This window comes from Nesoenas mayeri (assembly GCF_963082525.1).
Source record: "Nesoenas mayeri genome assembly, chromosome: 7".
Lineage (NCBI taxonomy): Eukaryota > Metazoa > Chordata > Aves > Columbiformes > Columbidae > Nesoenas > Nesoenas mayeri.
Window position 1 is genome coordinate 1,013,967 of NC_137551.1, and position 23,464 is coordinate 1,037,430.

The window sequence follows — 23,464 nt, forward strand, 5'->3', positions numbered from 1 at the left end:
CCTTCTCACTTTAGCAAACCACCTGAGATGACTCTGCAAAGAATACGGTTTGATGGGGTAAAGTTCTCTGTATGCCTCACTTTCTCCTACTTCAGTCATTTCATACTTGCAAGAGTTTGAATGAGACTCATCAATTTTGGAGGATATTAAAAAGAAGGATCAATAAAAATGTAAAAACAGGCATGGAAGATGGCTTAGCAATGAAATACCATTCCTCAGCTCCCCGGCTAACCAGCACCCAGCGTTTCTAAACCCTCCCTTTGCCCCAAAGGATCCAGCAAGATATAAGACCTCTGTTTTCCCAATTCCTAATAATTCAATCCCAGAGAAACCACAGAGCATTTAGCAGATCACATTCAAATGTACTCTCTTTATTCCACCCAACGAGGTGTGATTACAGCCTCACCGCTGCAGTCCTTCCTTGTTTTCCAGGGAGGAGGCAGGTTGCAATACATCTATTGCCCACATCCAACCATTCCCTTTAAATCCCTTCCCCGCAGCCCTGAAGGAATTGCTCAAAACAAAGGAAAACCCAGGGATTCTTCTTATCTAATCAACTTCAGCCATAAGAAAAGTTCATCAAATGCAGTAAGACGGGATGCATTTGGCAGGATTAAAGCATCCACTTGCTCCTGCTATTACCGCTTCCCCAGCTGGGCTACAGAGAATAAGCGGGCCTGATTTTAAGCCTATCTACGGGACAGAATTTCATGTAAGAAAATAACCTGCTTCTTCATGAACACATTAAAAAAATAATTACAAAAGCTTTCCCTTCCATTATAGGAGAGTAGATAAGCTGGTTTTATTTCCTTAAAAGAATCTTCCCCCCACAAAAGCTTCACAAGACACAGGATTATTTTCGAAGCAGCCTAAAAGCCCGACTTATGAGCCTGCTAAAAAGCATAGGGGGAAAAATCTCCACTGGAGGATTTGTTTTTAACTCTCAAAGCATTAAGACAGACCTAGGTATCGGATAAAATACTAATTGCTATCATTAGGACTTGCAGTGTTCATTTGTACCGATATTAATGCACTCAGCAACCCAAGCAGTTTACATATTGAATTTTTAGCTCCACAGATTAGGAATACATCTTTAGTACTTTATTTCTAAAAGCCATTAGCTAGCTGAGCCCGTTCCAGTGATAGCACTTACACCACTACAAAAGAGGACAAATTAACTGCAGCAATGCTTTTCTGTCCCAGACGATCAAAAAGAGGGGGGAAAACATGCCAAAGCTAATAAGAGCACATAGCGCAGTTTTGCCAGGACAGCATTTCCTCGGCTGCGTGTTCTAGGACTAAACTAAGCCTTAAAAATTAAAAAGAGAGAGAGAGAAGGAAAACCAGAAAGGCAATAAAGTGGAGGACCTCACACTTCTGTTACAAGTGTCCCCCGTTTCTGACATCGTAAAGGGGAAGCGCTGTTAAAGCTTACCTGTGGAAAGAGAAGAAAAACAAGTTTTATCAGCAGAATCTGCTTTACCCAGGGGAGTATTTAAAGTGGGCCACAGGACAGAACTGGCTTTTAAAGGCAAGTTTATTTTGAGCAAAAGCATGAATCTTAGGCTCACTGTCAGAGCAGGAACCGCAAAAATCAAACCGCATTTTCAGCTTTCACCTGAATCCAACATTTTCCCAAACCAGGGGCCCTCTGAGCCCCTTCTCCGTGTCCAAACCTTCACATCTGCATTTCCCATTTGTCTTTTCTCACTCGGGCAAAGCTGATGAACGGAGTCGCGTGTCACCCCACTCGGCACGCAGTAAATCAAGGCAGAGGGAGATTGCACAGCACCTGCCAGGTCAACTCTGATGAGGCTAACGCACGGCATACAGCTATTGCCACCCTAATTAAGGTTTGTGCTCCTACGCAACAAGTTTGGGTTTTTTCCCCCCGAGAAGGCTTCCCGACTGAAAATAAACCGCAGAAAAGCAGCAACAACGCAGCAGCTTTGTTTATTTACTCTGTTCCTAAGAAGGAGGAAGACTTCAATTAGCCATGCCTTAGTTAACACCTTGTTGCCAGCGCAGGCTCCGGCTGCAAAAGACATGTCCGACCAGCATAACTACAACCAGTGTAACTACAATGAGCACAACTACGCTGTGTAACTGGCCTGGCCGCAGGTAAATCCTGGACTTGCAGCCTTCAGCCCATCAGCTTCCTACCAGAGAGCTGGGGACGGGAATTGAGCAACGCCAGCTCCGCCTCGGAGGGTGCTATAGTTGCAGTGTTTTGAGTCGCGCCCCAGCAATGAAGCAGCTCCTCTGGCCCTCCCTGCCACCCCCAGCGTGACAAACAGATCGACATAAATCATCTCCTAATTAGAGCTGGAGGTATAGATTCACGTGCTGCCCTCCTCGCCAAAGGATGTGGGCACGCAGAGAGATACCACGCACAGGAGTCTCTCAGAAATCAAGAATCACAAACCTTCAGATCTACAGGCTGAACTACATGAAAGAAAAACACATCCGGGCCATCCTCATCTCACCACAGGTTCCTGGTACCACCAGCTTCTTTTGCATCCTGTTTATTTCCACCACTGCCATACTGAAATCTTACTTTTTCCAGTGTGACAGCAAGTTTTTTTTCGCCTCTGCAAAATGACCGTATACATACTATCCCAGCAGCACTGAGAGTTCAAGGGGAGTGCCTAGACTAGGACTAATTATAGCTTCGGCACGAAAACAAACAAGGCAGCAACTCGGAGTAAGGCCAGCAGCATCCCGGCTTCCACTGCAGAGAAGGAGCATGAAACAAGCAAAACAAGATGGAAAAGGGCTGACTTGAGGCTCAAAAAAATGTGTAGCTTTATGAGAGTCCAAAGGACCTATAAAATTAGATGCAATTTCAAATTTCTTTTAACCCAAAACACGAAGATGTTGCTACCTATTCTTCACTGTGCTCGCTACAACAAACCAATTTAGAGAAGCAAAGTCTTGGCACACACGAGGTAGCACAGATCTCAAATCAGGCACGATTCACTCAATAGATGCCTTACGTGAATCCATCACGGATCAGCTGGTGGGGCCACCAGCTCCAAGAAGGTGCAGTTGCTGCAAGGAAACCTCCTCTCTTGGCATACCAAATAATTAGGATAAAGGAAGCGCTCAGTTCCCTGTGCGCTGGGACTCATCCAGACTCATTTGTCCACTCCTCCACTCAGCATCCTCCCACATGTAGATCACACGATCCTTTCTATGCGCCTTCTGCAGGGCAAAACTAGTTATTTATTTGAAACATTTTGCGAGTAGCTCGGTGCCATGCAGAGGTACACACAGCATTAAAAGATAAACTCTTGGCGGGAGCTGTCTGCAAGCAGGCGACAGCGTGGCAATTGTTCTGGGGACAAGCATCGGCAAACAAAGGCAGCACCAAAACCTGGCACAGCTTCCTAGCAGGGTTATGCAAGCCCCTGACAAAACCTCTACTATCAGCACAAACTGAATGTCGCTATTATTCCTTAAGGGCCCTGTTCGTGGGCAACTTTGACCACAGCGCAGGAGCCTCAAGGGCCATCTTATCAACGCCAACGTGCAAAAACCCGGCAGACACTGCGATACCTCGTCACACGCCTTCCAGAAACGTGGATCTTGATGAGCTCAGAGGGCAAAGGAACTGGCAATGCTCAGGAAGCAAGGGCTTCCAAATGACTTTTACCTGCAAATTTCTAGGAAAGACAAATTGTTCCTTAAAATCAAAAGAAAGAACAATCTATCACAGTCACCACAGCCCACTGCAAAGAGACCAACACAGCTGCTACATCGATGGAATCCAGATCTCAGTTACACATCGCACACTAAGGACAGCACTAAAATGCACTTCAAAGTCCCTATGGCTAAACTAACCAGTAAAAAGGCCACCACCATTTATCCAATACACAAAGAGATTTCGGTAGCAAATACTCCAGAAAGCAGGCCTGCTGATACTTGAAAGGAAAGGTCTTTGACCACCTGGGATGCAGGGAATGAGAGCAACAGTTCTAGCTCAAAAATGCATCACTCCATTTCCAAAAACCAGAGAGTGTGAACAGATCAGGGCTGCTGAAACAACACTCACCGCACACTGGGGTCTGTGGTGGGAGACAGCTGGTGCAAGAGGAGATCAGATTGAAACGTCTTTTTATTGCCAGAATTGTGTGTTTGGCAGAAGAGACGAGCAGTACCTCAGAATCCTTACTCATGGAAACGAGCTGTACCGAAAATACCTTTTGCCAAGAGAATCAGAGCGAGGTTTTGATCACTGCCGCACCAGTCAAACCACATGCATGCAATAAACGCTGTGATTAAGGTTATCTTAACACTACCAAACAGCGGAAATATGCACTGGAGAAATGATTATGGTGTCAACTCAGCAGACCCTCCCCTGCTCATGTTAGCAATTCATCTATAACTTTTAAGGGTGGCTATACAGCAGAAAACTCTTAGTAGCCTAGAAGCATGCAGTACTTGGGAGAAGTAAGATTCTTCTTCGTCTAGGTAGCAAAATTTCCAGCGGTTCGCAATCCCTTTTGCTAAGGTCATGGGAAGGATCACAGAGTAAAAACCACAATTCAGGAAAAACACTATGACTCATTTTTTCCTCCAGAGAAAGCTCCAGCCCCCACGTATACAACCAACTTAGCATTCCAGAAGCCCCAAATCCTGTTCAATAGCTACTGCCTAGACTAACAAACGCAACAGCAAACCCGCACAACTCCTCCAGACGCTCTAAGTAGTTCTCTGCACAAAGCCTTAGCACGGAGAGACTAAAGCGAGAACAGTCTGACCACACAGCACGCTTCCAGCAACCCCAGGCCAGTCTAGACCACACGGTGCATAAGGTGTGCAATATATGTACTCGGTTCCAAAGCTTTTGGCAACCGAAACACAAGCAGTGCAAGCTCTCAGTGCTTTCCCATGCTGACAGGCGTGCCATGGGCTCTGCTTTTGTCACCCATAGAGGGTGGTGACACGCTGGCTGGGCTCAGCTCCACGCCAGAGTGGGAAGAGGAAGCAGCACTTGAGTGTTTGGGCACCAAAAGCTGCTCCTTATGAGCAAGTGGGAAAAGGCAGCCGGCCAGAGATGATGCTCTTCCCTCCACCATCCAGTGGCAGCCACGATTTCAAAGTAGCTTCCTGCAGGGATTAAAAAATACAATAAAATAAGAAAGATAGCACCCTATCCGAGTTTGAAGGCTCAACCTGCACGCCAGAATCACAGAATGTCCTGAGCTGTAAGGGAGGATCATTGAGTCCAACACATCTTTGGCTGTGATGAGTATAGAATGAGAGGAGGGAAGTTTAAACACTTTTTACCTGATTTAACGCCTTTAATCGCGCTACTTCTCTAAACTCACAAACCGCTCTACACCGGCTTGGTTTGCAGTCTTAATTTGCACGGATCTATGCGAAACCAGATTGGTAACAGAGTGATAAGACATAGTTATGCATGGTGAACTATATTTATATATAATAGGTGGAAAAGTCGGTAGGACCCCATCTTGACCTCGTTAAGCAGGGGCCTCGCCCGGCCGCCGGCGAGGGGGGTCGGGACGGGGGGGGGTCCGGCGGGAAGGTAAACCTTCCCGCCGGACCCCCCCCCGTCCCGACCCCCCTCGCCGGCGGCCGAGCTCGGCCAGGACCCCCCTGAGAAGCAACCGAGAGCCCCCGGCCCACACCCGCCCCCCGCCGGACAAGGCCCCGGCCTGGCCGCCTCAGGGCCCGGGACAGCGCAGGCCGCACCGCGCCACCTTCCTCCCCCTCCATCCTCCGTGTGCCGGCCGACCCCACACACACCACCCCGCTCACCATCGCTGCTGCTGCTTCCTCCTCCCTCGTCCTCCTCGTTGAGGGGCTCCGGGGACGAGCTCTCCCCGCCCCGGCACCGAGATTGCCCGGGCGCCTCCCCCCGCACTCCCGCCCCGCTTCCCTCACGGCAGCGCCCCCTGCTGGTCGCGCCGCCAGACAGAGGCCTAAACACCCCCCCAAATAAGGCCTCATTTACAGCTTTTTACCCTCAATTTTAAAGCCACAAGAATCAGCACGGCATAACGCTGGCTTTTGGTTAAAAGACTAAAAGGAAAACAAAAAAAAAAAGCGGTTTATAAGCTCGCCCTGTTGACACCGCAGGTCAATGAGCTGCTTCCTCACACCACCACAAGCAGCGAAACTCCTGATAATAGCATTTTAAGGAATTAACGAGCAAGCAGTTCTCAGAGCCTGCCTCCTCGTTAATTAGCTGCAAAGGTCCATCTAGATCAGCGTGCTTTGAGTATGAATGTACTCTAAATATAAATACATGCCTCCTTCACTTCAGATGTGGGAATCCAATAAGTGGGTCTTGATCCAGAAATAGGGTGAGAAAAAGGAATTAATTGTGATAATTAGAAAGGACTTGTGTTTGTGGTCTTCACAAACTCATATTGACAAGTCATAAAGCTGCAGTCCCTAAATAAATGAGACAATTTCATATGGAAAACATGAAGACTAAGACATTAACGTGAAGACTGTTCTGCAAAGCTGAAGTTAAGCATTAATGCCAAATCGAAACGTGCACGTTCTGGAGTCAGGTTTGCAAAAAGTACCAGATTGCTTACAGCTTGTTGGGATTTTTTAAACGTAAAGATTGTAGAGGTGCTTGTCTTCTGATTACGGAGTCTAACATTCAGCTTATCGAGGTTTCTCTGCAGCCATGAGAACCAGAAGCTTGCCTTTTCAAATGTGCCGTGTGAGATTCCTAACATAAATCCAGGCTTTTAGACCTTAAAGAAAACATGAAATATCGTCAGGGACACACGGACAGCCCCTTGCTTTCCTTTACCTTAAAAACTCCACGCTAACACACTGACACCCTCATGAGTGCCAAAGGTTTGGTTGGCACATGAGCAGCCAAAGCCCTTGATATATGTTATTCGGGGCATCCATTTGCTCTTAAACCCATATCACTGGTTTTATGATACGTTTGTTAGATGCATAGTGTTCCTGCCTTCCTGTTTTTTGAAGAATGTTCTGTGCAGAACACAACACAGGAGTTACCAGTTAACATCTCCATCATCTCTCTTTTGGGTGGACAGGGGAACCTCATGAGACAGAAGCCGGGTGCAACACAACAAGCAGAATAGCGTTTGGGTCCAGCCACCTGCAAGCACAGCAATTTTTAGGCATCCAGGGCAAACACCCAAAGGGCAGCACCACAAAGAAAGGCAGACATTTCGAATGAGTAGTTCCTTGCACAGCAGCCTGACTTTGGGTAGGGTTATGCTTTGAGGGCAAACACAAGAGAATGCGCCATTGCCACTGGTGTGAACTGCACAAATAGCACAGTAGCATTTCGCTCATTTCCAGCCCCAAAATGAATGCGTGGAGCAGTTCAGGGCATCACAGGGTGCTGCCTGTGCCACAGCCCAGTGCTTTACCCTGAGCAACTGCTCCCTCCTTGGAGGTGACACCAGTGCCCATCTTCACCTGGACCTACACCAGAGTTTTTGGGGAGCAGAGTGTGAAGCCCACGCTCAAGCCAGTTATTGAATAACCATCGACGTCCTTACCAGAGATCAAAACCTGCAGTTATATGTTGTCCCTTGTGTTGGAGTTGCACCTTTTGTTGCAAGCTTCCAAACCTACTAAGACATTAGGTTCATGACAACTAAAACTGAAGATTTCCGGTTAGTCACTCCAGAATATATATTGGTTTTAAAAATCTATAAATCTGTACATTCTCTTGCACAGACCTTGGTGTGGCTTTTTAAGTGATTGCATTTAACCTCCCGTCCTCGTGTTTTCATAATGTTTTGAGACCGGTGTACAAGTACCAGCTCTTGGCATTTGTAGTTAGTACAAATATGTAACTCCGTGCCCCATTACAAGCGGTAACTGTTTTCATCAGCTGTCACTGTGCCATCCAAGCTGTCTCCTCACAGAAGATGGCATCTCACATAAGCCACCAGGCAGTACTTTTATCTCGAGAAAACTGCCCTTCAGGGAGCGTTTTTAGAAGCATTCCTAGACATCAGATGTTCTTTTTAGCAGACAAGGGGAACAAACAGATCTGTTACTAACCCACAATCGGTCTCAAAAAGTAGGTCTTCCTGTGCATTTGCCAAGCAAGAAAGCGTCTATTCGAGATGACCCCAGAAGTGCTGTGTTTTCTAATCAAAACAACCTTTGCAATAAGCAGTGAGGCCCCTAAACTTGCTGAAAAATGATGCTATTTGTAAAATATCCTTTAAAAAAAAAAGGCATTTATGTCCGTGTAACATCTTGCTCTCAAGAGAGCGAGAGGAAATCATGTTTGTCCCTTTGAACATAAAAATACACCTCTTAGGATGCATCACTGCAAGCCTTGCTGATCTATGCACACACCTTCACACAATGCCGGGAAATCAAGGGCTTGGTTTGTTTAACCTGACTAAAAGCACAGGTAGAGAAGAATACTGTATCTCACTATAAATACATGGGTGGGGGAGGAAAAGGAGCTGTGTGGGTGAAAGGACAACGGTGGCGTGAGTACAAATGGATGCAAATTTAGGCTGGGAACTACAAAAGCTTTTAAAGCCGTGAGAGAGCCGAGGTCCTGCAGCAGCCTTCCCCTTAGAGCAATAACAACCAACAAGGCTCAAGAGCCAGAGCTGCCGCTCCAAAGCACATTAGAGGACCACAGCTCCTTCACAGCTTTACAACCAAGTTTAAGAACCTGTTTTGAAAGCGGGAGACTTACTCCATGGAAATTAGTTTTCCTGTATTCATTATAAGCCAGGGTTTCCATGTTTTTTTCTCTGGTCCATCACACAGCTTCTCCAAAGCCCAGGCAGAAATGGCTTTTGCCGCTATTCAGATGACGATAAGATGAAAGCACCTTGTGAAAAAAAATGAGGGTTTTTTCCTCTTTCCACCAAGTAATGAAAAGACGGGATTATCGTAACTTTCCGAATGGGACAAACCCCTATTTCCCTTGGCCTCAATGCTCCTTGCTCACTCCCACAAGTGAGTAGCAACCAGCTGGCCCAGGGAACAGAAGGGGCTGCGATCAAACAGCACAAGGCAGAGCTTCTCAGTTAAGGTATGAGCAGCACCCCGGCTTCAATGTGCACGGGTGAGACACCTGCAAAAGGTGGGGAGGAAAGAGCGGGTTTCAATATTTTTGGTGAGGATTTTAGGTGGATACTATATTCTTGATGTAGTTTAAGGTACTAACAGCTCCACTTATTCAACCCCGCTCGGCTTAGCTCTGGCAGTCCTGAAGAGGAAGAATGGGCTAACCTTTAAAATACAGGGAGAAGTAACACAATTTAATGTAGATTTAAGGTTTTGATCTACATTTGATCAGAAGGCTTCTTTTAGAGACTGAATTACTTCCTCTGATTCCACAGGACTTTACCATCATTCAGATTTGCCATTTACAAGCAGTTTAATGTTGCCTACCTAAGCGAATCACCAATGCCGCATTAAGAAACGAATCAATAGCCGAGCCATTAGCAAACCTCCAGCTGTAATTCTCAGACATAAAGGAAGGTGCAATAAGCCTACAAGAAACATTGCTCCCCACACTTCAGCAACAGGCAGGAACTACAACCTCTGCTCCAGCCAGCCATGGCTTCTAGAGGCTTGAGCTGGGATAGAAACAGCCCGCTGACAGTTTTCACTTGCTTATTTGGAGGATATGAAAGGCTCAAGGAGAAGATGCCATCCAAACTGGCTTCCACCATCCTCTCCTCTGACTAATTAAACAGGCAATATCACACCAAATATCCACTGAAGTGTTCGTAACTAGAATCATAGAATCATTCCAGTTGGAAAAGACCCTCAGGATCATGGAGTCCAGCCATAACCTAACTCTGGCATTAAACTACGTCCCTAAGAACCTCGTCTAAACACCTTTTGAACCCCTCCAGGGCTGGTGACTCCAGCACTGCCCTGGGCAGCCTGTTCCAATGCCTGACCACCCTTTCCTTGAAGAATTTTTTCCTAATATTCAATCTGAACCTCACTGATGCAACTTGAGGCCATTTCCTCTTGTCATATCACTTGCTACGTGGGAGAATAGACCAACACCCTCCATGCTCCAACCTCCTTTCAGGCAGCTGCAGACAGTGAGATGATCTCCTCTCAGCTCCTGTTCTCCAGGCTGAACAGCCCCAGGTCCCTCAACCACTTCTCATCACACTTGTGCTCCAGGTCCCTCACCAGCTTTGTCACCTCCTCTGCACTCTCTCTAGTACCAATTGTCCTTCTTATGATGAGGGACACCAGCTAGTACAGAGCAGATGTAAGCAATTAATCAGCTGAGCAGGTAATCTCAAAAACCTGGGTGATGTAGTTAACTGAATCATTTTAAGAAAACAACCTGACCACTACTAAGGAACAGAAAGTAGATGTGGCAAAACTAAGTAAATTCACTGTTGCCCACAAGTGATTTGTGAAAAAGACTCTCATTTCCATCCAAACATGCGTGATGTTAACAGAGCCCAAATCACACTCCTCCTGTCATTTAGTCTGATTTGTCAGTGTGGTTCTGTGCAAGCCTTGGGGGAGCACAGGACAAGATTTGATGGTAAAGAGGAATATTTCCCTTCTCGCACTCTGTGGCTCACATGAGTGAACCCACGAAGACCAGCCAAGTGCTGCTGGAGCACAGGATCCTAATTTACACACCCATCAAGCAGCTTTTACAGACGAACAATCGCAATCTTGCAAAGGTGGAGCGGGATGTATTTCAGCACCGCGTGCTCCGATCCGACTGCTCACATCCCTATTACACAGGGCACTGGTAACTCTGCTGGGAGATGCTGTTATAAGGACAACCCAGATTTAAGCTGTTTACAACCCCAAATTGCCTCGGGGAAAACTGCATGAGCGCCTTATAGGATTTGTTTGTCTCGTTGCATGAGACAGGGGTTCAATGCATTGCAGAGACTTAGCCAAGTACAGCACATCCAGCAAACTACTGCATTAAAAGAAGCGTGGTTATATAGATCTTTGTCAAGAGGAAGCTTTCTTCCCCCAGCTTGTTCTTGAAGACCTAAAGAGGCAAGTCTGGTCTAGAGCAGATGCTCTAAGCCTCCGCTCAAAGTACAGCTCAAGCTTAATCAAAATTTATGGTGCATAAAATTAAACACATGAATACACCTTTGAGGGATGAGGACTAGACGAAAACTCGTACCAGAGGAGCAGACTTTTAAAAAGCAATATAAAACTAAATGAGCTCAAAGGGCCCTCACAATGAAAGCCTAACACGGGTTTACATAAAAAACCCATTATGTCTGATTAACCTAGAGTTTTCCTGTTGATTTGTCTGATTTATAACGAAACAGATCAAGAACAGCAGCTATTTTCTCCACTAGCAAAATTCTTTCCTGTAATCTTCAGTGATGCAACTTTATATTGTGCACATATGGGCTCCGTTCCCGACCCAGCTGTACAATATTCCTGTTTGGCAGGCAGCATACGTTCTCATCTTATAGAAAATTACACTGGAATTGGTGGAATTAAAAGGAATCCCATGTCTTTTCTTGTTTCCAAGTTGCCTAGGACAGAAGCTACTCAAAGTGCTGAAATACGAGCACATGGAAACAAATATTTGCGTTACACCTCCTGTGTATGTATTAAGAAAGAAATACAAAGCTCTGGTTTGGTATAAACTCTGAAGAAATTACTTGGCTTAATGACTACAGTACGAGATTGGGAAATGGCAAACCAAAGAGCAGCAGTTACAGAATCACAGTTCTCTAGAAGAAAAACAGGGAAAAATATTCAGGGGGATGTTTTTCCCCTTTCCTGTCCAGTTTTACATGTAGCTCCCCAAAAGAAATTGGCCCTTCCAAAACAAAGAGAAAAGCCCATTGAGTGCAGAGCCGTTAGCCTTGGACACCATCTGCCGCAAGCTGAGAACAGGCAACGTTCAGCTCCTTGAACAACCCAACGTGATGAGCAGCAAAGTTGCAGCATCTACCCTTTCGGCCAGCCTGAGGGTCTCTTGCAAACACTGACCCCAGCGCTCCCAAACAAGACATTTCTGATGCTGTTTATGGCAAGAACACTTGAGGTTTTCCTTTCCAGGGACTGCCGTGTGTCCCTTGGAAGGGGTCACCTCATTGCAGTGCTCCAGACACATCCCAGTGTCACCTGCTGGTCCTCCCCAACCTGTCGCCACCAGTGCTCCTTGTTCCCATCCTGGTTTCTTCCTTTCTCATCCCTATAGGTCTGACAATTGCCCTGCTCAAGCCACACGCTTCTTCTTTCCAAAGGTGCTGGATATATTAAAGACCAGCAGCAGAAAAGGACAAGATGGACCAAACGTCAGTGTCAGCACTGTGTGTCCTAACGCATTTACGTGTGTGTGATCTGCGCGACTCTTTCCAGTGCTGTGCCCCTAAACAGCTCGGAGAATCACGGTGTCACATCCTGGCTCGATTACAGAGCAGAAACTGCGCGCAAAGGTGCATCTGGTGAGGTTTGGGTAGGATCCTGCCCTGTCAGCCGGCTTGCGACAGTTGGTGCTGGTGCAAGCGCTTTGGTTCACCTTCCTGAGCACCAGGACCCAGCCCAGTTTGGAGAAATTCCATACATTACTGCATCCCGCTGCCCAGTGCAGCCATCCCAGCGGCATTCTAGCACCAACCCAGAAAAGGAGGTGTTTTATTATATAACACAAGGTGATGCCCCTGGGAGTTGAGAAATAAACCAGACAAGCCAAGAAGATGACAAGTGGCAATGTAATGGTTTTACCATTGGACTGAATTAGCCCAATACATATTAAAATACTTGGATATAAACTTCTTACTATTGGCTTGGTAGAATATTAATAAATTCAATGCAGGCTGTTAGCGGACTATCAGACCACAACCGAGGCAGCCTCTGACACCCTCCCCATTGCTAGAATTCAGAGAAAATCCTGCTTGCCCAGCACCAGGTAAAGCCATCGCTCCCTGTCAGAGGCACCTTTCCAGCCACATTTACTGCAACCAGTACCTCGCAATCCTGGCTTCAGAATGGCTGTAGTAATATTTGCAGTTTCACCTTGCTCTTTCAGTCTCACAACTGATTTCTCATTGATTTCTTCAGAGCTTCTCCTCGGTGGGAAAACTCTGGAGGAGAGGGAGAAAGAAGCATTAAGCTCTCCCTTCAACATGGGAACCCCAGCGCTTTGCAAGGCAAGCAAGCAGAAATTAAAAGCCACGCTCTTTACCAAACTGGGCCCAAACTCTCTCAAGTATTATGCCGAAGGATTCCCGTGTTTCTTTCTTTGCCCTCGCGTACTGACACCAAATATATGAAAATACAACATTGACTATTCCGTATGGCGCAGCAAATTGAGCTTCAGTTCAGCATGGTGAAACCCCCTGTGAAAGGTGGTTGCAACTGCCCCACGTTCAAGACAATAAGCCCTATTTTGGACAACTGCGTTCTATCGTCATATGCTCGCGCTCACATGTTTCAGTTTATTATGTCTGAGACTCACAAGGGACCTGTTCCTATAGCACAGCCAAATCTGCAACCACTCCATTTGCTGCACGGACATGTAACAGCACTTACAGTCCCCTTCCGAAGTCTAACGATAGCAAACTAGTCTCAGCAGCCCCGTGGTGGGAAATCAGCCTGAGAAGCCTGTATATTTGTTCCTTCCTATCTGTGTGGGACCGAAACCACAGCCCGGATTTGTCCCGCTTCACTGAAGTGCCCATTATCTGCAGCTGATAGAGAAGGTTCAGTAGCAGCATCTTCCTGGCGATGAACAAGGTGTGTTGCCTTCAGAGCTGCTCCTTGCTCTCCTGCTCACAACGGAGCAGCTCACAGGTGATCAAGCTACTAAAATCATCTTTATAATTTAATGTCCCAAAGAGACAGAGGAGGAACTGCTGCCCACATTGTGCCTTTCAGCTCCCCTAAGAGGCAACCAGAGGCTCCAAGCCCACATATGCTCGGCGACTGAGGATGCACATTGAAAATCCCACCTCTGCGGTTCTTTAAGTGGTTCCTCTAGTCTGATAAACCACAGCCTCTTAATTACAGTAAATCCATACAGGCTGCTGGCTGCAAAAAACACCTGTACCTGCAGTTCCTGTGCATTGGCCCCATCTCACCTCCAGCAGGCCCTGGGCAAGAATGCTTAACACACTACGCACTCCATTTCTTGCCAAATTTTCAGTGCAATATACAGGCATTTCAAAGTCTATTGTCTTTTAATGCAGAGCAGTTTTTTCCATACCATTCCTGATTATTTTTTGTTCTTTTGCACCACTTATCACACCATAGTAGGTGTATTAGCCCCCAAGGGCACGATTCAATTCACAGCTCAGGGTTTACCACCCGTAGTGGGATTTACACCACAAATTTAGGAGGAAGCAAAACTTGAGCTGCTAAACAAGGAATACCCAAGCTGGCAAGGGCATCCTCTGGAAAGACCCCCTGAAAAGCGTCTCTCCCTCTTCTGACCATAGAGGGAGCTGAATCTCCAGTGTTAACCTCTTCAAAAATAATAACGAAGCAAGCACTCAACTCCAAGCCCCAATATACAGCCCAGAAATTATACTGCCCCCTCTTCCCAGCACAACACCCAGACCTCACATGCAGAAGGCAGTGGCAATGCGGATTAAATAATTAATGCCCCTGGATACTGTTTCCCCTCAAACTACAAGGGATCACAGAAGAGGAAAAAAACCCCCCACACACTCGTTTAAATATGATTGATTGCTCTTCGCTGGCATAACGAGAGAAAGAAATCAGTCAGTGATATTCTCCATCGTTCCGCTGGGGCTTTGTCAAACACTATAGCTCCTGCACTTCACTGAATGATAAATGGCTTTTAAGAAGTGATTTATGTCTGTGAGCGTGTTGTTATTGATTACTCTAATCTCACACTGGAAAAGTCTCTTCATACCCTACTGTCCTTTAAATCACCCTGACAGTTTAGAGGTTGCTGTTTAACAACCACCTAAGGCGTATCTTCCTTGTCAGTCTTATCAAGCCCTCGTTTAATTGTAAAAATGTAAATAAAATGCAGCGAGCTTTGGCCTAATGCCTCACAACTTGGAGACCCCTTCCAAAGAGAGCAACAAGAGATTCTTCAGCTGCACTTGAGGCTTGTCAAACATCATTTTAATTCCAAGTAATTTCTGGCTCTCTTGGAGCTCAGCAGTGGTTTGATGGGTAACAAGACGTGTGTCAGAGCCAGGAAAGCCTCCGTGATTCCCTGATGCCTATGGAACATCGGTTAAAATACCAGCTAAAGTGTGAGGACCACCTGTGACTTTGTTCTCCATCCTCATCATGCAACAAGGTGTTGCTTTCGGTGGCAGCGGAGATTAGGAGCAGCTCAAAGGTGACCCCAGCATTGGCTTCTCTGGCCACTTTGGTGCTTGTTAGCAGATCCCGCTCCTGTGTCCAGCCAGCTTTGGTTACACCGGTAAATAGAACATCTTGCTTTCAACACTGGATGCTCAGCAAATTAACCCAGTAGTTACACCTCAGTGTGTAAACAAAGACATTGTTTATGATGCACTGAAAAGTTTGCGGCCAAGCCGGACTTGAATGTGCGCCCACACGAGGCTTTTCACATCCTCGGGGTATTCTGACTCCTGCAAAGCCAATGTTGGCATCTCCTCATTAGGTCTCGGAGATGAGATGCTGTGAAATCACCCCCAACAGCTGCAGAAAGGCAGGTCCTGGCGTCCCTCACTCCAGCCACCTGCTCCCCTGGCATTAATCGGAGTCAGAAGCCACCACCGGAGCTGCAAAGGTGCACAACGTCCTAAAGATTTTCCCAAAACACGTCTGTGTCATCAAAAAGAAACTCTCAGGCAGCACAAGGCTCTGGACTTCATGAAACTTGAAGACCTCATGAAACTTGAGGACCTCAAGGGATCTCAGCTCAGGAAACCAGCTGACCACAGGAATAAAGCGCGTGGATGAAGAAAACCGGCCGCTAAAACTGAACAAAGGAAGCAGCAGGATTATGAGGCTTTTCTATAGGGTTTCTCCCAAAATAATGTATTAAAAAGTTAGTGCTGCGTGTATATTAAAAAAAATAGAAACAGTAAAATATCAATTACTATGCCAGCGGTGCTCCAACCTATTTCTATTCTCTTAAATCCTCTCCAACTGCAGCATTTCTAAAAAGCCTTTTGTTTGCATTGGATTAATCAGAACCAGCAGCGATCTGTCTGCAGACTGGTGATACTCCACTGCTCAACCTGCAGTGGTGGAGCTCATCCCCTCCACAGTTATGTGCTAGATCCTAAAGTACCGAGCATCAGCTATTAGCTTCTTTTTAATTAATCTAAGAGAAAAGCTGCCGGGGAGGACCACGTTCAGTCTCATCAATGGGATTCCATGTGTACAGCACGCTAAGCTCAACTTAAGCCTTGTTCCTCTACATTGCTGGGTTTAGCTCAAACCAGACGCAGTTCTTGAAGGGACCGGCCCTGCGTCGATCAGGTCAATCTCTACATTTTACAGTGTGCATCTCTCTTAAAAGGACCGTTTTCCAAATTAATTCAAGTGCCTTAATTTCACTCAATGCAAATTACACAAGATGACTTTTAAAGAAACCTGGCTAAATACACTGCATTTGTAAATAACTGCTGGACAACACTTCTTCCCTCCCTGTAAATGTTATTCTTTACCCTTGGAGAAAGGCATTAAAGCAGCCTAGCAAAGATCTTATTAAGCAGCAACTTACTAAATCAAGAATTCAAATTAATAGCATAGGCATAGCCTGACTTAAAATCCTATTTTAAAACTAAATTGAAAAGCAGCCGCATTGCCAATTGACAAGATTAGAAAGGTTTCCCTGGCAATTGTTGAGATTACAAACTAATGAACCGTGCAGGGAAAAGATGGGATGGGGGGAGGGCACTTGCATTGTCCATTTTTAACAAATATGGTCACATTTCAAGGGCTCGGAGAAAGCATTATAGCCTTAAGAAAAAGAGGAATGTTCCCTGGATATATTTCATTTCAGGAAATGCTTTGCATTAACCTGAGGAAGCCTTGTCAGTGCCAAAGTCCAAAACAAGAGCAGCAGAGGGAGATTAACATAACTACAAGGTTGGTTGCTGGAGCAAAGGGAGCAGGATGGGCTTTACAAAGCTGGACCTTCACCCACAGCTCCTGGGAAAACAAGCAAATACCAGAGTCTGAACTAACCGGGGAACTGGAGCCTCTAGCTCAGCTGGGGACATCAGGGGTTTGCAGGGAAAGAACAATGTCTGGAAAACCGGAGCTGCAAGGTGGGAGAGGAGGGAAACAGGGTTGTAGCCGAGATGCCTTGAGGAATAGAAACAACTTTCCGTGTCGGCTGGAGGTAGGGTTAGAAGTAATAAGGTAAAACTGCAGCGAGGTGAGACATCTCTATAGTGGTAAAGTGCTGGGATACATTCACTATAGAAACTGAGAAATCTCCATCAGCAGAAACTCTTTACAAAGAGGTTGGACACTCATTTGCCACAGCAAAGCTGACCACAGAGAGGTGGGCCAGATGACCTCTTGAAGCTGATCCAGCCCTATTTTCCTGCGATTGCACAAAATATCATTGTGCAACAACACAGCAAAGTCTTTTCTTCGGCTTATCAGACCTCAGATTGAGATCTAAACCCAGCTCTGACCACTTTGCCGTCCTTCGGCTCTGCCCACCCCTGTGACCCCATCAATTGAGCCTCTCCGACACGTAGCTATGGTGAGCAACTCGCAACTCCTAAGGATCCAAGCCCGGGAGGTTATTTCACAGTGTGTTTCAGGCGGAAGGATAGAGAAACAAGGAAGACAAAAAGGAGGCAGGCTCTGCTGCTGCCCCAAGAAAAGCAGCCTAGCAACCTCCACACAATAAAACACAAAACGAGCAGACAGTGCCCTGCTAAATGGGGGTTTCCAGCTGCTTTGCAGGGCTGGTGGTGTGCGGCTCCTTTATAAGTCTCCTAACAAGCACATCACTGATGTTGACTGCTTCCCTCCACTCAGGTACCATAATTAAGTTTGTTTGTTTTTCCCTGGGAAGAAATCGCCTACAAACCAGACTGGGAGGATAACACCTCTGGCTGCCAGACCCGGCTTACATGAACTGACTTAAAAAGGGCCGGTCCGAGACCAGAGCTGCATGAAAAACCACACAACAGATTCACAAGTAAAATAGCCCTAAACCTCTCAAAGCCAAATGTTTACAGTTGCTGCCTGAGCACATTTGAGTTTTTCCACCTCTCTCTATAATTTGCTTTTTAAAGTTAACACCAGCACCAGTCAGATAGTTTCCTGTCCTTGCTCACAGGGCAGGCAACAGGCTGGTGTGCAGGAGCGTATAGAATTGCCTAAGCTATCTTGTAGAAAAGAAATCAGTATCACTCCTGATATCTCATTGCATTTATACGATGAACTGTAGCGGTGAGTGCTCAATAGACCCGGCCCAACAACACCAAAAACATTATTGCACAGCAGAAAGTCCAAGGATACTTCCCACCTACCTCAAAGGCCCATGCAAGGGGAAGCAGGAGGAAGACATAGATGTTTTGGGGATGATAACAGCTCCTTGGAGGACCCATATGATGCAGGAGAATGAGCCAGGGTGACATAGTACAGGCAGTGACCCCACCAACAAGGTCCATCCAGAAGCATCTGAGGGTGCATCCTCATGAAAGGGCTATCAGCGCCCCCCAACACAGCAAGGGCATGGAGCAACTTCAGGTCCATCCAGAGCAAGTGAGCAAGTACAAAAGTACAGGCTGATAAACCCACCTGGGCTGCTGGCTGAGCTTAAATATGCTCCTGGGCTCATGGGTAGAGGCCCCAGGTGAGGCTAATTAAGGCTCATTAGTGCCCTCAGCTTTATACTGGACACAGGTGGCCTCAAGGCTCCTCCTGATCAGTGTGTCTCAGGGCACCTGGACTAGACCTTTTCCTCCCCCTCTAAGAGACTCCATGGTAAAGCATGGTTTTTAGAAGAAAGAGAGTCTGCGCAGGTTTATGAGCACAAGAATTGGAAGTGCCCTTCAGGCACACCACAACGGGTGTTTAGAAACTGTTGCGTGGCCATATATACCTCCAATCACCCTAATAAAGCGCTGCACACTTTTGGAGGAGAACAACAGCTCCCAGAGAGCTCCAAGAGGCTTCAGAAGACTGAACAGGGCTCTGAGCAACCTGATCTGGGTGAAGATGTCCCTGCTCATGCCAGGGAGTTGGACTAGATGAGCTTTGAAGGTCCCTTCCCACCCCAACTATTCTATGACTCTATGATGGTTATTCTATGGAATGGAATGAGTTATGCTATGACTCTTCAAGGTTTCTCCATTATCCCCTTGCTTTCCCATGGAGAAGTCACCTCCAGCCTGGAGGAGCGAGGCGATGCATGGCCCAGGGCAGAGGGGCAGGAGCTTAGATGAGCAGCAGACAATTCAGCTTCTCCACTAGATACTTAAGCCTTGGCCTTTAAAGAGTCTTTGGGGACCTTTGCAGGGTGGCAGCTCAGCTGCTGCGTAAGCCAACAGCCCCCCGCTGGTCCCCCTGCGAAGGGGCATGGACTTCACCTTTGAAACTTGTGACTGTACAGGCAAAATCAGGGGCTACCTGACTAGGAGCACCCCAATTAAGCAGAGCAAGGTGGACCATCAGTCAGAAAACGTCCTGTCCACATGATTTGTTTGCAAGCCTGGCTCTCCACTCAGCTCTTCCTCTAGCGAGGCGAGGGTTTGGTTTCACCTCTTCATGGGAGAGCATCAGACAGAGCTTCTCCTCCCATCCCTGACTTCAGTGGGCACCAGCTTGCGGATGTAACAACATGCAAAGATGGGAGGGTGAAAAACGAGAGTTTGGAGCTTTGGGTTTCCCATCCTAAATGCTGAGCCTACACACTTTGCATCCCTTTATCGTGTACAAACTCGCAGTCTCTGGTGCCCCATGAACCCCTTCCCTGGGGTGCTGGAAACCTGCCCTCACCACTCCAACCCAATGCCTCCAGCAGCAACAAAAACAAAGGGGTTTGAGCCAAACCGAGAACTGGTTTGACACAGCTATTTTCTCCTTGAATCACGAGCCCAGTCCTGCCTCAGCACAGCCAATGCAGCCCCAACTTGGACACATCAGAAGAAAATGGGCCAAGAGCTGGAGACGGAAGGCAAGGAGGACATTGGGGGAGGACCATAGGGCATGGAAAAGCTGCTATGGGGCAGGAGTGAAGAGGCTCAAGCAGAAGCTGGAAGGAGAGACCTGTGCAAATGGAGAATAAAGTGTAATACGATGCTGCCCTCTCCTTCCAGCGGCGAGAGCTCCTGGTGAGGAAAAGAGATTGGAGTGGCTGGACCACAGGAGCTGGAGCTGAGGTGGCTGTGACAACCAGCCTGTTCTCACAAGCTTCTGGCCCATAGCGAAAAAGCTGAGTGGCACCAGATGGGATGTAAAACCACTACAGGTTATCATATCACATCATCTGCCATGTTTAGCAGAGATGATGAATTTCACCTGGTTATCCTCATGTTGCTGAATGTCTTCCAGCAGAGCCATCCTTCTGGCTTTGGGGTTACTGAGGGATGGAGCATCCCGCTTCCCTTGGTGATTTGCTCCACGGTGGATCATTCTCGCTGCCCAGGGGACCTGCCGTGGGATATCTTGGTTACCAGCAGCCACCATGTCCCCCTGGAGAGTGACACCTCCCCTGCTCTGGAGATAAAACCTGCATCCTTTGCTGGTTTCCACCAAGTCACCCTCTGAAGATTTACCCCCAGGGCCTGTTATATACTCTTCATTATCTCCTATTTCCCACTCCCTCTAGGCTGTCTGCATACTTTAGCAGCAGAGGTTTTTTCCTACTTGCTTCCAGGTCTTTCCTAAATATTCCTGAATAATAAGAGGCTGGAGTGGGTGCGCAACTGAAGATCACATGCAAAAAATGGGAAAGCAACAGAGCCCTCAGGGAGTCTCTCCTTCCATCCTTCTTCCATCTGCCCCAGGCTGATCAGATACTGGAATCAGAGCTGGAAACTCCCCAGCCAACCACGGTATGTGCTGGGAAATCTGTCACCTTAGTACAGTAGCCTCCAAGCAGAGAGACTGGCCACCGGTACTGGTATTCCTGCGGGTGAGGAGTATTTGGCTCTCATTATTTCCACTAGACACATGTATGAGAATCTGCGCTTGAAAATCCCCTGCAAACACTCATGGGTTGGGGCTTTGATGCAACCGACCTCACTGCCTCCATCCTGCTTTCATCTCTGGGCACGTTGACCAGCCTTTGCCAAAGTCCACCCTGGTGTCACACCTCGCTGGCCAGGTCCCCATGTGCCTCTCTGACCCTGGGGCACGGTGACACCGACCCCCTCTGCTCCACTCTCCTGCCAACACATTGCAGAGCTGCTGCATCGGGTCCTGCAGCCACATTCCCCCATGGACAAGCGGCAGTGGCTGCTCACAGCCGGCCAGCGAGGTGAGAGCGCCTGGAGCAGGAGTGCTGGGGACCCCATTCTGCCCATAACGCTTGCCACCAGGTCATTTCCAAGGGAACCTGGAATTAGACAGCAGCACAGTGTGAAATAATTAAGAGGTATCTTTGACTGCACTACATTAATTTAATTTATTAGAAGAGGATTTACACTGGCAGGTCGTTCCTGGGTGGAAATGGGAGATCCCGTATGTGAGCAGAGACATTTTTAGGACTGTGCATCTGTCTGTAGGTTCGCAAAGCTTCATAAGGCAGCGTTTCAACAGCCCCAGCTGAGAGAACGGTTTGCAAATTAGAGAATTTAAAAGTCGGCTAATTTTAAAATGAGGAGAAATTTAAAGTGAAGGTCCAGCAAGCATGAAAGCACAGGTTAGGGGTAATAATAAATGAGTAGTAATGCCTGGACTCACAGCCACAGTGTCGGATAGTCACTATGGAGCAGACAAACACAGCAACATGAAGCCATCTGCCCCTCATTTTCATGACCAGCAGCAGGAATATAAACCATCTGATTTCTGCTTTACTCTTTCAGTGATTCCCCCAGAGACAGGAGCAAGACCCAGGTCTAGAGGAAGAGAAACCAGATGAGAGCAGGCACTGAAACCCACTGCGCATCCCTGGCTCTCCTGCACGAGTAAACCTGGAGCGGTTTCTCTCCAGGCAGAGAAATTGTCACAGCGACAGGAAAAACTGCACAGAGTGCAAGATTCATTTCAAAGTTACACAAAATCTCAGCTAGATATTACATTTCCTACGTAATTGATAGAGTTAAATAAATACCATCAGATGGAGATGAAGGTCACAATAAGGCAGCGCCCATGGAGCAACCTCCAAAGACACCTCTCTCTTGCTGCTGCCTTTAGAAGGGTCCTGGATGGTTGGTTGAGTCTAGAGACCTGATTTAGGAACCTAAAAATAAACCCCATCCCTAGTGACTTTCCAGCTACACAACTACTTTCCCTGCCTATTGCTACCTTGTTGTGAGGATGAGCTTTATCACAGGAGATCACAAAGTGACACCGATGCCTCCCATGCAGATTGCGAGTGGGAGCTCAGCAGCTCATCCCCAGTAGCACAGACCGTGGATAAACTCAGTTCCTTTGGACCTCTGGGGAAGCTCTGCTTGAGGGACTATTGCATGTGTTTGCCTCTCAACATTCTCAGCAAGTCCAGAGTTGCCGTTTTCACAGGCAACTTCTGTTTGCCTTTCCTGTTCGCTCTTTGAAATATCGCAGAATCACAGGATGGTTTGGGTTGAAGGGACCTCCAAAGCTCATCCAGTGCCCCTCCTGCCATGAGCAGGGACATCTGCACCAGCTCAGGGTGCTCAGAGCCCCGTCCAGCCTGGCCTGGGATGTCTGCAGGGATGGTTCATCCACCACCAACCTGGGCAACCTGGGCCAGGCTCTCACCACCCTCAGTATAACAAATTTCCTCCTCATGTCTGAGAAACTTCCAAATGAAAAGCCGACAAACCAGAAAGAAAGGCCAGAGCGAAGAGAAGAAAAGGCTTCAATCTAAATACGGGATGCTTGTCCATAAAGAACATCAGAGGACGAAGCGGAGACACCACACATGGGAAACCTAGAGCTGGGCTTTCCCCGGGTAGCTCACAGCTGGATCTGCCCAGCTGTTCAGGTCACAGTAGCGGCCGAAAAGCCAGCGGTGATGCAGAGCTGGAAGATGTGCCCTTGACAATGCCATAACACCGAAACCGTCGGGGTCTGGTCCCACCGCAATACGCAGATCACTTCCATAATGACATTATTGCCTCTCAGATCCCTGTACGAGAAGGGTGCAATGTGCCTCGCTCTCTCCCACTCCCAAAAAGAGAGCTTTTTAGCAAAAAGACTTCACAGGACCCTAAGCCACTCCATCACCACCTCTTAAGGACTTCGTCCCCCTGCAGCCTATAGTGCCTTTAGGTACCAGTTAAATTCAGCAATCAGCAAGCTCATGCATGGGCAAAAAACGCAGCTGGTGGGCCAAGGGGTTAACAGGCTGTGCGGGGCACGACCAGCAAAGCACTCGTCTCCTAAACCCTTTCCCACACTGTTTTTGGGGAGGGTA

The 23,464-nt window shown here is 47.3% G+C and overlaps 1 protein-coding gene across 1 annotated transcript in view; it reads right to left on the reverse strand.

Moving 5' to 3' along the window:
• The window catches only part of SGPL1 (sphingosine-1-phosphate lyase 1), a gene marked incomplete at both ends in the record, with an annotated part of 42,078 nt that extends 21,618 nt beyond the window's left edge, over positions 1-20,460 (reverse strand). The window contains one exon of the mRNA XM_080347707.1: positions 20,419-20,460. Within this exon, the coding sequence (XP_080203833.1) occupies positions 20,419-20,460 (42 nt within the window). The remainder of the gene's footprint in view (positions 1-20,418) is intronic.
• Between the last annotated feature and the right edge of the window lie 3,004 nt (positions 20,461-23,464).